Raw genomic sequence first — 15318 nt, 5'->3', positions numbered from 1 at the left:
CTTTGAAACAAAACATATCAAATAATCCTTACTGCGTTTTGTCAGACAGACATTCTTTTAGAGATTTCCATTCTACCCCTTTGACAGGATTCAAAATGTTCAATTTTATGCCTAACTGTGATCGGCACGCCTGAACTGGAACTGCAAATGAATAAATCAACCGCGGGACCGGCTGATAATGGAATCATTTCAGCAGCTGTATAATCAGACTTCCAACCGACCAATACATGAACACAAAAGGAGGGCAAATATTTAAAAACTCATACAAGTTATTAGTTTCAATGTTTATAAATACACTGAGCCCTCCACCTCCAAGCCACACACATATTCACTCACTCACTCACTCATAGATATATATATGCATGTACACAGAATGTTACAGTAGTCCATTAATGACCTGGATCATTTGATGCTTTTTTCCCCCAGGTTGACAGAAGCAACAGGCAGAGCTTCAGTCACATCTCCACTATGATGCTGCCACTTGGGTCAATGGTTCCTCCAGATACTGCACCAGTGCTTCTGCCTATAAATGCAACAAACACAACAAAAGCTGCGTTCAGGGTGATGAGTAATGCTGGACCTTTGCCTTGTGTGTTGTGGTGTAGCATAAAATCTGTACGACAAGGCTTCCTCAATTTGACATGATTGGTTTTTAAATGATTAAAGCTCAATGATACACCACAAACTAACTAATTTGATGATCAAGTTATTGTTGAAGTCCCCAGTCAAACAAAGATGCAGCGCTAGAAATGTGTCACCAGCCAAACCATTGTTTTTTTTATGATACTGCATGCCTGGCAGTCTTGTGCTTCATATTGCATTATTTCTAGCATTTTTTCGACCTGTGCAAAAGTTAAAATATCTAAAAGATAAGTTTGCAGCCTTAGACAAGTTTTCGCACCCTTCATCCATATCACACTTGGCAGGGGCAGCTAATCAAATCATGCAAGAGGAGCTTGACTTCTTTACAACTTTCTTGCTGTTTTGATTCCAGAACATAAATGCAGACAAAAGGTTGATATTTGTGGTATTTAGTTAAAATTAATTATATAATTTAAAGTCATTATTCAAAGAATAATTGGCACGCATAGAGTTGCTTGAGCAGCCAGGTGATCTCTCTGGTGACGCCAATCACTATGACAATAAATACAACCCACTAACACACTAAAATGGGACACTTTTGTAGTTACATTAGATAGATAGATAGATAGATAGATAGATAGATAGATAGATAGATAGATAGATAGATAGACAGACAGACAGATAGATAAGACTTTATTAATCCAGCAGCAGCACAACACCAATACAATAAACTAGAAAAAAGTTAAAAACTTTAATCAAACAGGTAATCTTATTGAGACAGGGTAAGGTACGTGTGAGAACCATTTTGCTTGTTTCTTTGTATTTCATGTGTTTGAACCTCCCACCATATATGGTGGAGAAGGTAGCTCATTATACATGTAGATGCAGAGGTAATGAGTGAATAAGGGCACCTGTGTATGTTTCTTTGTTTGTGAGACGGAATTTGTAAACTACAGCTTTATTTGTCTTTGGAGGAAAGTATATTTTCTTTGAAAAGGTATAATAAATGGCATTAATCTTTGGAAACTGTGGACATTTCAATTCTGGTGGGTAAAATACTTTTTACCGACTTCTCACCATAGTGATGGTGTTGTTTTATGAATGGTAAAAATGGGTCATTACAGTACATTTAAGAGCACAAATTTAATACATAATGTTCACAATTATGTCCATGACATTGCACAAAATGTCCCAATATGTGATGTGAGTTAGTTAACATTATTAGGTAGTAACATTAAGTCACCCCCTTGGTGACTGAAATGAGGTGCAATCAAATCCGTGCCAGTGCACAGACTCTTATTAGTCACCTACATGTACTTTTGAACGTCAAATTAATTAACTTTTTGTTGACTATGACATGGTGGAGGTCAGGGCCCACCAATAAAGCTGGAAAAAGCCCCAGTATATTTTATAATCCTGAATATAGAAATTAATTTGAGGTACAGCAAAACATTGCAAAGGTACAATATACCATGGCAGTGAAAGCAGGGCATTGTTTGTACGGAGAACCAATGCCTGATGTCAACTGACTGCCGGAGTGTTAAAACTCTCACCTTGGCTTTAAGCATTCCAAAGCCCACTGTCTCTTTGGCGTACATACACAGTAGTAGGTTGGCAACACGAGTAATGGCCACTCTTCCCTCCTGAGAGACAAAACAAGATACAAAGTGCACCACTTCAAACTGTCCTTAATATCAGTCTTCATACACATGAGAACCACTGCAATGCTTTCAGATGAACTGCACTTCTTACCATACAATCCATGAGTATGAATTTGAGTTTGTCCTCATTAAAGGCTTGGTGGCCGTTCTTGTCATAGGCCGCCCAAATGTTGCTGGCGATGGCAGCTGTCACTCGTGCGTCAGTGTCTCCGTACCCAGAGTACGCCAGAAGTGAGCCTTCATTATTCAGTAAGCTGGTGAAAATACAAATATGGAGGTTTCAGTATCCAGCCAATTAACATGGAAAATAACTTGGGACATTGTCTAAAATGTAGATAAAACAGAATGCAATAATTTGTCAATCCTTTTTGACATATAATCAATTGAAAATATATTTAATGTTTAAAGTTTTTTTTCTTTGTATATATACACTCCGTATAGATTATGGATTTTACTCAAGCTATTATCAAGCTGCCTAACAATGTCGACAATGTCTACAAACCTAATCATAGTACAAACTTCTGAACTACGTACAAATGTGGTAATTATTATAAATATGTTGCAGTCTATCCAAGGTACTTCCAAGTATTATTAAACCAGATTTAAGAGTTAAAACGAACACTTTCAAAATTAATTTGAACTGATATTTATATATAAATTAAATAAAATGAAAGCATATGTAAAATACTTTAAATTGGCAAAATGATGTGTATGCATGTATACTTATTGAATTTAGACATAACTATAATAATTCCAAAGGGAGTAAAATGATCAGATTGTGAAAAAAATAGTGTAATCAAATATCATGAAAATGTTGCCTGTTTCTCAAATGTAATGACTGATAATCGAACAAATTAGCAATTTCAGACAAAACGACTGCAACAATTGGCAGTGGCCGATTGTACGATACTACGATAAGTAATATAAATAGGTAAACGTTACCTGCAGTCAACATGTAAGATTCACACGGTTCAACTATAACGTTAATATCATATCAAAGAGGTATTATTGTAACATACAATTATGTATCGCTTGTTGCTAACAGCTTGTCTCGGGTTTTTTTCTATTATCTGTTCCATATTATGACGGGTTGTATCTCCGTGTTTGTCAGTTAAACAGTTAAAGCAACAAACGGACAAAAACACACAACTGTCCTACCAAGTAGCATCTCGCTAGCATGAAGCTAACTGTACTCACAGTGTGCTTTGGACTCCGTTTGTGTTCGCCTGACTGAGAACCTGCGTTAATGCCTTTGGTCGTAGCATAGTTATTTACTCACTAACATGTATTAATGCAAAAACTATATATTTTCAATGACTAAACAACAAACAACTGCCTTTAAACTGTCAAAAAGAACTCAACAACAGTCAAGTCAGCTGACTATTTTCTTCCCTTTCCGGTTGCCTTCTCGATGCATTGTGGGAATTGTAGTCACGTAAGGCAGAACGGGTTACCCTATGAAAGTATGTTTTCTTAAAAAGGCTGCCAAAAATAAACCATTTATCATAGGCAGAACCTTTAAAAACAGCCAATATCGGATCCTATGTTATGAAAGTTTCTGTTTGAACAAGTAACCAAAACAAGGCTAAAAACTGCGAAAAACTCACTTTATTCCACGTCTCATTTAATATGTCACCAAAATTAAACTGTTTGGAATAACTCAATACTGTTAAAACATTAAATTCTGCATACCTCAGCAACACATGTGACAAATATTCACACAGGAGAGGTTGTTATGTAAATAGTTCAATATGTATAGCATTTAGAGACCCAATTCCAATATTCATGACACTTGTGGTTGTATATGTTGTCTATATAAATTCCATTTTATCCCAATTTATATATATATATATATATATATATATATATATATATATATATATATATATATATATATATATATATATATATATATATATATATATATATATATACATATTCATCAGATAATTATATATTTTTTAAATGATGTATGTCATTATAACTGTGTTATTCTGCACAATATTCTGTTGCTTTTTCTTTAGTTGTTCCCCCATTCGGAGGCCTTATTCTCGGACAGTTAAATAATAATAAAAATGTTTTTTTATAACCTTTGAACACGGTGTAATTTTACTAAACCATCTCAGTTCACTGTAAGTTTGTTAAATATATTGTGCCCCCCAGACAATTTTTATTTATTTATTTATCTCATACTTGTAGCTTTTAGTTTTAGTTTTGTAGGGGTTTTTTTAGAAATGGAAGCAGCAGCAGATACATTGAGCCTATTCCATAGAGGTTTTGCCCTGTTGTCATTACGTGATAAGCTTTTAATTATTTATTGCTGGCAAACATTCAATAAAGTCACCAATCATCTGCTAAAGGTGATATCTTACATGCATTAGTCATTGTTTTTTGTTGCACTGGCGTGGCTGCTTGCGTTTGAGATAATTCCAGTTTGAAATCAAATCTTATCTGACCCAATTCTCTTTTTAGGGGATCCGCCTTTTAAACACTCTAGAATCAGTTTTTTTTTATTGTCCAGCATTAAGAACAATCAGTCTGAGTTGCATAACACATGTGGTCCACGCCTGGAACTTTACTGATAACCAAGCAATATATAAATTTGGGACTTTTTGTAGAGCCGTCCTCATTCTGACCATTCAGGTGTTTGCTGTGAATTCCTCCTGCTTGTAAGGTAGAGTACAAAAATATTTATTGTAGCTGTTAGATCTAATAAAATGTCTTGTATTCCAAACTCATGATTTTGATACTTAAAGTGCTTTTTTGTATTATTATTTGCTAGATTGCTCATCTTTCTGCAAGAATGAAGGCTGGACACAAGTGTCTGCTTTTCCACTCTGTCTTGCTCTCCGTCATGTGAGTATAATATGAAGGTTTTATGAGTAAATACAAGGATTATTTTGGGGCTGTAACTTTGTGCCATTGGACTAATTGTGTTTTCCATCATCAGTATTTTCTGCCAGGGAAACGACCTGTTCTTCAATGACAATGAAAACCTCATACTCCCGGGCTCCTACAACATTCCATGGATGGCGGGCATTGAGGATTTCCGCACCCTCTCTCTCATCACCATGCCCGGTACCCATGACAGCATGGCTCTGCACGGAGGTCCAGAGGCTAAATGTCAGGCCTTATCCCTGAGGGATCAGCTCAGGGCCGGCATTCGTTTCCTGGATCTCAAAGTGTTTGGACTGGGTGACACCCTCTATGTCATGCATGGGGTGATGTACCAGCACACCACCTTAAAAGATGTCCTAGACACTGTCCGAGCCTTCCTGTCAGAGTTCAAGACAGAAGCTGTGCTCATTAGAGTCCAACCAGAGTCATTTGAGAAGAAAACTGTCAATGAAATGGTGCAGAGTCTGATTGGCAACGACCAACATGTCTGGGTGAAATCGGGAATGCCAAGTATGGGTCAGGTCAGGGGCAAAATAGTCTTTTTGCAGAAAAGCACGTTCACAATAGGAATTCCCCTCATAGATACAGATGGAAAAAGCAGCGCCAAGGTTAGCAACGTCAAAAATAAAGACAAAAAAATAATCGATCAGCTGAACGCAGCCACTGAAGCTTGTGGAGGCGATAATGCTGTTTTGACCTACAGTAGCGGCACTGGCTTTGGTACTTTCTGGGGAATGTTTCTGACCCCGAAGAGAGTGGCTGAGAAGGTAAACCCATGGCTCAATCAATACCTGAGACAGTTTTACCCCAATCAGCCCAGACCATGCTTTGGTATCATTGCCACAGACTTCCCTGGCATTGACCTCATCCAAACTGTTATCAATCTAAACTGGTGGTAATTAATTACCATCATGTGTTTGAGAGGTTTAAATCTGCTGAAATGTGTTCTGTAACGTTCCCAGGTCACTGTACACACTCTGATGTGGCTGAAATTGACGGAAATACAAAATGTAATCTCAAATCTGATACTCTCCTTGTGATGTCATCTGTATTCTGAACTGTGCACATTTGTAATCAATGGCAGGAACATTTTGTGATCATGACAAAAATAAATTACATTTGATTGCCTCAGCATTGATCTGAACTTGTGTTGCTGAATTATGTTTCAAGTTACTGCTTAATGTGCTCCTTGTCCATACACTGTTGGAACAAATACTCAGATCTTTTATTTTAGGTATTTTAGTAGCAACATAACAATGTAAAAGTCCTATATTACAAGCAAAATCACCTAAAACGTATCAGTATGTATGTAGTTGAGGTTATTCTAACTTGCATCCTCTATTTACTGTCAGGTAATTTAATCTACGAAAACAGATCATACATAACAAACTTAAAGAATCATTTGAGAAGTATAGTAAGATGTAATGAAGTAAAAGTTTAGTGAGGTAAGACTTAAAAAAAATACTCCAGTAAAGTATCCCAGTGTCTCAAAAATGTACCCAAGTTTGCATTTAATGTTACTTTCCACAGCTGTGTAAATATAATAAAAACATGCTTTCAGTTGATTTTGATGAGTAAGGGTATCATAATAATACACATGTAAATATTGCAGCAGCTTATCATCATGCAGTCAAATTAGTTATGTAGTCCCTTGCAAGACAATGTATGTTGCAATAACTGCAGCAATTCAGTATACCCATAAAAACCCTGATATACTGTACATGGATAAAAAACAGAATCAGTTAGTAGTAAAAGTAGCAGGATCACCTTGTAGAAATTATCTCTCACAAGTAAAAGTCCTGCATTCAAAAGTATCAGCATTCAAATTCAAATTAAAAGTACTCCTTATGCCGAGTGGTCCCATTTCAGAATAATATGTTAAATTCACTTGTAAAAGCTGCAAAAGTTGTCACCAACAGTCTATTGTTGTCACTTAATATACTGCTGGGCAGCTTATTCTATATTAAAAAAAAAGTACATTAATATTTATTAGTTGATGTATATATATCGCATTCATAATAAAAATCTGCAAAGTAATTAGTTTCTACAGTTATCAAATTAACCTTGAGATAAAAAGCAAAAGCAAATCCTAATGAAATACAAATGAGTTGCCAGTAAAAAAACATTTTGTCAATCTACTAACTGACTTTGACTTGATAAGTTTTGCATGTAATAATCTTAATTTGTAAAGTAACTAGTAACTGAAGCTCTAGAATAATAGTAGTGTAGAAGAAAAAAAGTTCAGTATTTCTCTCTGAAATCCAGTGGAGTAGAAGTAGAGAGTAGAGAGGAGAAATGTTTGATTACTTTAAACTGACCATGTTTCTAATGTCAAATCTTGATGTGAAAAGTAACTAAAGCTGGCAGCTAAATGTAGTGAAGTAGAAGTATAAAGTTACATACAATTAAAATACTCAAGTAAAGTATAAGTACTGCAAAATTGTACTTGAGTAAAGTACTTGAGTGAATGTATTTAGTTACATTCAACCACTGTTGTGCCATCAGTTGTTTAACAGTTGAGTTATCTGCTACCTAAATCTCATATCTTGTGTAGACTGTATTTAATCTTGAATGTCATTAAAAATATGTCAGAAAGCAGCAGAAGCAACCTTAAAAAACAAAGTCTTCCACATTCATGTGTTCTTAAAATGTCAGTCAATCTACTTACAGTAACTGTTTCTGCTTTATTTTTTAAATAATATTTGAAAAAAAGTAAAAGAAGTGTTTTTCAGGTAAGGGTTAAGCTTCTGCTTCAGGATGAGGGGAGGAACTCTGCTGCCAACCCCCCCTCCTCCTCGTCCAAATATCAGGAACTGGTCAGTAAAATCCCAGACAGATACAGTTTTAGGTAGTTCAACCTGTAAGCAGCCAAACAGTCGGAGGCAGGTAAGACCATTGAAGACATTTAATAAGAATGATTATATTTTATTTCGTTCTATTGCAGCTTAGGTATTATGCTAATCCCACATACTTTAAACATGATTTATACTTAAGGATTTCAAAATTCTGAAACAGGTCTTTTGGATTTGGATTAACCACATATATTATAAATTATATTCTCAGTGCAATTAGAGGTGGTTTTAAAGGCCTCCTTGAGTCTTTAGTTTGTCAACATGAATATTCATCATGCGTCATAGCATTATCTTTTAGCCAGACAAAGAAAGAGATGGAGCAGGAAATGCTTTCCTGGCCTCAATTTACACTATACGGTGACCTTACGGGGCATATTTATCATTTAGTTACAATAAAGGTCAAAGAAGTGCTGAATTATTGACAGAATGTAATACATTTAAACTATATGACAACATATTTAGAATGAAAATTATGACCCTGAGGATTTACATCTCACCCCATATTAGAGTGTTAACAGAGTGTCACAACACTAGAAAGACAAAATGTTGGATGGTAATCTGAATTTTTTTTTTTTTTTTTACAATCTTCCAGCATTCAACAGGCTCCAGTAATACAGTGAAGGCTGCCTATAACATTGCTTCTCTATAAAAAAAAAAAAAGAGAGACAGACAGAAAGTAATGCTTTGTTTGACGACTGATTACTGTAAATTTCGTAATTATGATGAACAGGAGAAAGAAAAAAGTAAAATATTACCTTGCATTTTGTAAAAAGAAAAACAAGAGCCACATATTTTATGGCTCTAGCATCTAAAAATGTGCGGTTGGTTGTTTTATTTTGGGTTAATATTATTTTTAACTCATTATCTTTAAATTTTGGGTTGTTGGTTGGACAAAATAAGAGAAAGAGTGATGAGCATTTTTCATTATTTTTGGACCAAACAATTCACAGATTAATCAGGAAAATGATTATCAAGTAGGGAAATAATGAAAGGAACTACAAGAAACTTTTAACTATTGAATATTCATGCTACATCCTTATATCAATGTAGTCTTAAATTAGAGTGACTTATTTTCTAAAATAGACATTAAGAGTGATCCTTCACTTTAATGGAAATATTTACAATGTACAGGCCCCTCAGTGTTTAATGAAAAAAAAGGGGGAAAAACACAAAAACATAAATTTGAAAGGTAAATAGCTGTTACTGACAGTCTTATCAATTTACTGAAAGGTCCAGCTCTTGTTGATAAGACTGGATTATCTAGGTGAGAACTGTTTAAGATTTGTTGTTTACCGAAACTTACCAACCTTACTTGATAAAAACCTGATAAACAAGAGTTCACAGGAGTGTACACAGCAAAATCGGGAGTGTTAATTCAACTCACAGAGTGTTAAATTTAACGCTTTTTCTGAGTTTATATAATTCTCACGGATTCTGAGTTAAAATTACACTTTGAAAAGGATTAATATTTTAACTCTTTAATAGTGTTAAATATTTGACACCCTTGGTGTTGTTTTATGACACCACAGAAGTACACTTTTAACTCGAAATTGTGTTATTCCTTTTCACTGAGTGTTAATTTTTAACATACATTGGGTTACTTTGACACATTAAAGTGTATTTTTAACCCTAAAATTATGTTATTTCCTTTCACCAATGTGATAATTAATATTCATTGTTTTGTTTTACGATACATTAAAAGTGCATTCTATCTTTAGCTGAACATACAAGTCACAAAATCTGAAAATCAACTCCAACTGAAGTGAATCTAACTCAGGTGTCAGGTGTTAACATGTAACAACGCTGGCAGAGCTTTTTGATCAATACAAGTGTTAAAACAACTCCAAAATCACCCACCAACTCAAAATTATTAACACAGAAAAAACAACACTACAGATTTTGCTGTGTAGTGGAGTATGGCAGCTGATTTGCACTCTCACTTTCTTTTTCTGATGAGTAATTATTATTATTAAATTCATCCTGCTGGGATGATTTAGAAATGTCATTTTATTCTGTTTTTCAGGATCCAGAAGTGAGCACGATGTCAGTGGCAACGAACAAGAAAGATGGGTCCACTGTGATCACCTTGACCTCTGACCCTGTATGTGTTTGGCGTCTTCTGTTTGGCCACCTCAAGGCACTTTGTTGCTGCAGCCCGGTGTGCTGCTCTGTGTCTGAGCACCTGAGGAGGGTCCAGGGTGGCTCTCAGTCAGCTCTGGGGGTCAGTGTTGAAGTGGTGAAATTGAGCTATAAAGGTTTTTTATGCTGTTAGTTTCTCCTCTAACAAAATAACAGGTATTAATGATGTTTAAATTATATTTTTTGGCTTCACAGGCTACGCAGATTATGGTTGGAGTCATCAACATCGTCCTTGGGATCATCGTTGGTAACAACAGTGGCGACTATTGGCATACTGTGGACGACTGGTATCCTGTGATGCTTGGATTTTTGGTATGCAAGCTAATATTTGTTTTATTAAACAGACGTCATGGGATTATGTTGGGAGGTGTGAGTACATTTCCTGGTTCACAACTATCAATGCCTGTAAGTGAGGCAGATAAACCAGAAGGGGGCGCCCTTTTACAAGAAGTTAATTCATGAAGAGGGTTTGAAAAAGAGGGTTTGTGAAAAGTATTTCCACAAGGAATATAAACTGATGATTAAAGCCTATAAAATAAACCTAAATTGAAATAAGACAGAATATCCTTTAGTAAATCACACCAAAAATGCCCTATGAAATATTAATAAAACCATTTATTACCCTTTATAATATATTCCATGTTTGAAAGGGAAATGTATGTCATTATAACAGACATTTTTGACGCATTTAACAATTATTTTAGACAAGCAGCCTCAGGTAATTTGATGTAAAATTAGTATCATAACTGAAAAATAATGTTTTGATCATTTCTAAACTAGTATTATTTAATTAAAAACGTTCTGTAAGTGGAAAAAAATGTAATCATCCATTTAAAATTTGAATCAGCAAAAACAGGGAAAAAGGACATTAGAGAAGATTAGTAATTTTGCATTATTGACATCAAGCTTTAGAAGAGAGCTGCTGGTGCTCACAAATAATTGATTCTGTCAGTGGTCATTGGAATAATATCATGAATTACAAGTTGTATTTTTCATTCTAAAATAGAAGCTTTTTGTTTTTCTTTCCACTAAGCACATGAATTGTCTCATAGTGCAGTTTATAAAACCTATCCTATGTTTTTTCTCTAGTTTGCTGCCTTCGGGACCATGAGCATTTTGTCTGAGAAGTACCCCAGTCCATGCCTGGTGAGACGTTTAGTAATATACAGTAAAGACCTCAATATGCTTCCAATAAACCAACAAACATGTTTACACTTGCTCAAACTAGAAAGAAACTAGAAAAGCCTGCAGTCACAACCTCCACTGGACTGCATCCAATCTATGAACGTCATCTCCTCAAAGGCATAATTGTGTTGCATTCAATTGCACACCTAAAAAGAGTCAATAAAAGCTGTGTGAAGAACTAGAGAGAGCTTCAGAGAGAAATTAACGCTGTGCTTATTCTCTCATCTCTACACACCTCACTAATCACTGCATAAAGATTGTCAGACTCTCTGTTTAGAAGGTAACAAGAATAGTGGGGAAAGGGTTTTTAGCCTCTTTTGAAGCACACTTAAGGCCCTAAAATACTGATGTTATCTTATGGGACTTCCTTAAAGAGATTTTAGAGAAAATGGTACATAGCTTTGCACTTTGTAACATTATGTTTCCCTCAAGTTTATCACATGACATAGAATATATTTTTGCAGTATGTACTTTCAGTGCTGTACTCCAAGGCACTTTGGTAGAAGTTGCAGGGCATTACAAAATGAACACCCCAAACTGCAAAAACACTGAAGTCTGTATATAATAACTAGAGTTGCAAAGATTAGTAAATAGGCAGGAAATTAACCTCCAACTACAGTATTTTGAGGTAAATTTCAGGGCATGTTTGCAAAAAATGACAAATATTTGATGGTTCAAGCATCTTAAATGTGCATATTGGTTGTTTTTCTGTGTCTTAACATTATTATATTGGAGTTATTAGATTAATTGTTGGACAAAACTAGGCATTTGATGGCTCCACACAAAATCACCTTGTAGATGCTTTAAAGCTCTAATTATAACTTAATTTAAACTCATTTAAATTACAATAGTGATATTTCAAAGTGTATTTCTGTCATTCTGCCCATAAACCCTGTCCATTTGCTATGTATTAATTTCCAAATATTGTATTAACTGTCCACTCTTCTACTTCAGGTCATTGCTAGTGTGATTGCAAATCTGGCAGGAGTTGCCTTTGCCATTGCAGCCATCACACTCTACTGTTTCTTTGACATGGGACTGTACGGCTTGTGCCAGCGCAGTGATACAGAATACTGGTTTGGAGAATGGATAACGATGCCTCGAATTCCATCTGTTGAGGAGAAAATCATGATGGAGAAATGCAGAGAGGCTGCAACAATGGCCAGAGTAGGTGTAGATGACACAGCAACTGTCTAAAACTAAGCTGCTTTAAACCTTTACTGAGATATATTACCATACTTAAAGGAATTGTTCAACATTTTGTTTTCTAAAACGCACTGTGAATGCTTCTTTAAGCTCTGACAAATGTGATGAATGCATTACCTTCATATCAAACATTTGCAAAGCTATTTTTTCTCCTAAAAGTGTGACACCTGCACTGTTTGCATCCATGTTTTACTAGAAAGCATTCTTCACCTTCCCCGCCATGATGTCCGTCCTCGAGCTGTGCCTCGTCATCAGCTCTGCTGTTTTGGGCATCAAGTCTCTGGTGAGGAGTCAGAAGGAAAACAACAAGGTATAGGATGGGAGTTATTTCAGCAACATGCTGCTAAGTTGTTTTATTAATTCAGCTGCTTGATCTCTGACAAATTAAAGCAGTAACCTTATATTTATTGTGCCAAGATTGCACACGTTAACAGCTTTTCTTGTAGCCTCCTCAAGCAGAGAGGGGTGGACTAAATAACATGAACACCATAAATTAAGCCACTTTTACTCTTTTTTACATTTTGCACATCAACACAATTGTATACAGAGCAACTGAGAATTTGTGATTAAGTGCTTGAAATACTTCACAAAAAATATTGTTGAATATTAATTATCTGTTAACAAGTGGCTGCAAGTTGGATATTTGTCTTGTTTGTGTGAGAAAGGTCTGAGTCTAGATCGGGGTCTCCTCACTTCTGTGTGAGCTTTATTGTGTGTGACTATGTGGGTTTTTTGTGTCTTTTTCAGACCTCTGTTGACCCAAATCTCTACAGAGTACCCCTGCTGAAGGAAATCTCCACCATCACAGGTTAAAAGAAAAGCTGTATTCTATGCTATCATAAGCTGACGCCCTCTTAATTTGTTTGAAAGTTGCACAAACAAAAATAATAAAGATATGTGTTTCGGTTTCTTCAATTATGAGATGTTGTAAAAATCCTGCTTTAAAGAGGTAATTGTAAAATACAACTTATATAATCTCATGATCATAGTTCTTTCAAACATTATGCAAAGAGGTAATTATCAGCTCATTGAGTGGGCTGCAATATTTACATGTATTGTTTGATGGCGTCCTCTATTGACTCAAGTAATTATGAATGACGGCAAAGTGGGAGTGATGCTACAGAGTGAGAGAGCAAAGGGGGGAGTAAGGGAACTTAACGTGAAGCCCACAGTTGCTCTGAGGGTGGGAGGGAGGCATTGGTGCACTGATCAAACAAACCCAAGACTTTGACCCACGAGACCAGTGCTTGTTTCATGTGTGGAAAAAAAAAATTGAAGTATTGCATATCTGCACATATGAAGGTACTTGGTCAAAAATGTTATGATATTTGCCCTATAAGGCAATACAATAGAACTAACATGTTAGCCATTTAATCTTGTGTAACCATAAAGTTTTAAAGAAGTGTTTTTTCAGTTCCTATTATGGGTGAAACTCTTAATTTGCTAACTTGTGCATTTCCTAATATGCAACTTGGCTTCAGTTTTTTTCTTCATATTTTTCTAAGCTACTAAGCATTGATTTTACTTTTATAACTATCTTTAATAACATCTAAATAAGGACATTTTGCCCCAACCTTAGAGAGTTTTGTAGCCTAAACCCAATGAAACTGCTGCTTTTTTTCGGTGCTTTGACCTTATAAAACTGACGTGAAATGTAACAAAACAGCCATTGAATGGGCCAATAAAAACTTGTTGTACCTGCAGGCCACTACTACTCAGAAGTGATTATTAGCAAGATGTAGTGATTTGGTTGGCTATAATACAGGCCTACATAACTGGACAGTTAAATGATCAAAGTGAAACAACATTGATGATGATGATGATGATGATGATAATAATAATAATAATAATAATAATAATAATAATAATAATAATAATAATAATAATAACATGGGGGTGGGGATGTGCTGGGGTGGACCTCTAAACTTCTGGCTCCGGCCCTGCATGTAACTGTCACCTTTTCTTTGTTTTGGGGGGAAATAGCATTTTTTTTTAAAAAGACTTGCAGTCTTCGCATTTATCTTTGTGTTTAGTGGACTGATCAACAAATAGTTAAATTTCTTTATAGACACCAGATGAGGGGAGGAACCTTTTCCAAACTACAATTAGCCTAAACAACAACAGCAGGGAGCAATCCTGTGAAGTAAAATCCTGTTGTTTTCTTCTACTCTTACAGGCACGAACAAGTAAGTAATTTTCTTATTTTTGAACCAGTTTTTAAAATAACCTAATTTCAGGCAATCCTTGATGTGTATATATCCATGTACTGCTATTTAAATTGAACCAATTCATTGAAGACATTCAAGTTTGTTAAATGGATATTAATTTTAAGCTCAAAGTCACCGAAGGATAGAAAAACGTCAAGGTAACTAATCAGGGACGAAAATGTGTATTTCAGACAGGTATTAAACAGTAAAAGTACGATTTGACAGCATGGTGTTCGGAAAACCTGTTTGCAATTTAATCTTGTGTAACCAAGACCAAAAAGACATTGGGTGTGCACCAGCAATACTGGGTGTGCCAAATTTATTACACCTCCACAAACATTCAAAAGAATGTGTCTCTGGAATACAACATTATTAACACAACAACAACAACATATCCACACATTCTCTTCAGTAATAGTCAACAGTTAGTTCACAGCAGGTCTAAACATTCACTTGTGACGTGCTCTCAAATAAATCGATAATGCTACCTATACACCAGAAGACTTTGAAAAGATTTGGAAAAGACTCCTGGAAGACTATCAGCTCACACCTGCTCACATCTAAAGACAAGTGTTTAGAGTTTTTAGT

General features: G+C 35.4%; 3 protein-coding genes across 3 annotated transcripts; 2 read left to right on the top strand and 1 right to left on the bottom strand.

Annotated features, from left to right (window-relative positions):
• Positions 1–88: 88 nt before the first annotated feature.
• Positions 89–3634, bottom strand: lamtor2 (late endosomal/lysosomal adaptor, MAPK and MTOR activator 2). The gene is made up of 4 exons (XM_059339585.1): positions 3441–3634; positions 2335–2497; positions 2136–2225; positions 89–523 (listed from the first exon to the last, which is right to left on the bottom strand). Exons 1-4 carry the CDS (start codon positions 3506–3508, stop codon positions 467–469), a joined length of 378 nt encoding a protein of 125 aa, XP_059195568.1. The 5' UTR covers positions 3509–3634; the 3' UTR covers positions 89–466.
• Positions 3635–5046: 1412 nt separating this feature from the next.
• Positions 5047–6142, top strand: LOC131977025 (uncharacterized). Its single transcript, XM_059340275.1, has 2 exons — positions 5047–5099; positions 5194–6142. Exons 1-2 carry the CDS (start codon positions 5047–5049, stop codon positions 6038–6040), a joined length of 900 nt encoding a protein of 299 aa, XP_059196258.1. The 3' UTR covers positions 6041–6142.
• A 3892-nt stretch (positions 6143–10034) lies between these two features.
• Positions 10035–13336, top strand: LOC131976734 (transmembrane protein 176B-like). Its single transcript, XM_059339889.1, has 6 exons — positions 10035–10214; positions 10328–10444; positions 11222–11278; positions 12272–12484; positions 12720–12833; positions 13271–13336. Exons 1-6 carry the CDS (start codon positions 10035–10037, stop codon positions 13334–13336), a joined length of 747 nt encoding a protein of 248 aa, XP_059195872.1.
• Positions 13337–15318: the final 1982 nt, after the last annotated feature.

The sequence above is a fragment of the Centropristis striata genome, chromosome 8, assembly GCF_030273125.1.
Source record: "Centropristis striata isolate RG_2023a ecotype Rhode Island chromosome 8, C.striata_1.0, whole genome shotgun sequence".
In the NCBI taxonomy this organism is placed as follows: domain Eukaryota; kingdom Metazoa; phylum Chordata; class Actinopteri; order Perciformes; family Serranidae; genus Centropristis; species Centropristis striata.
Note: the sequence above shows the minus strand (reverse complement) of the source record. Positions and strands in the feature narration are given on the sequence as shown.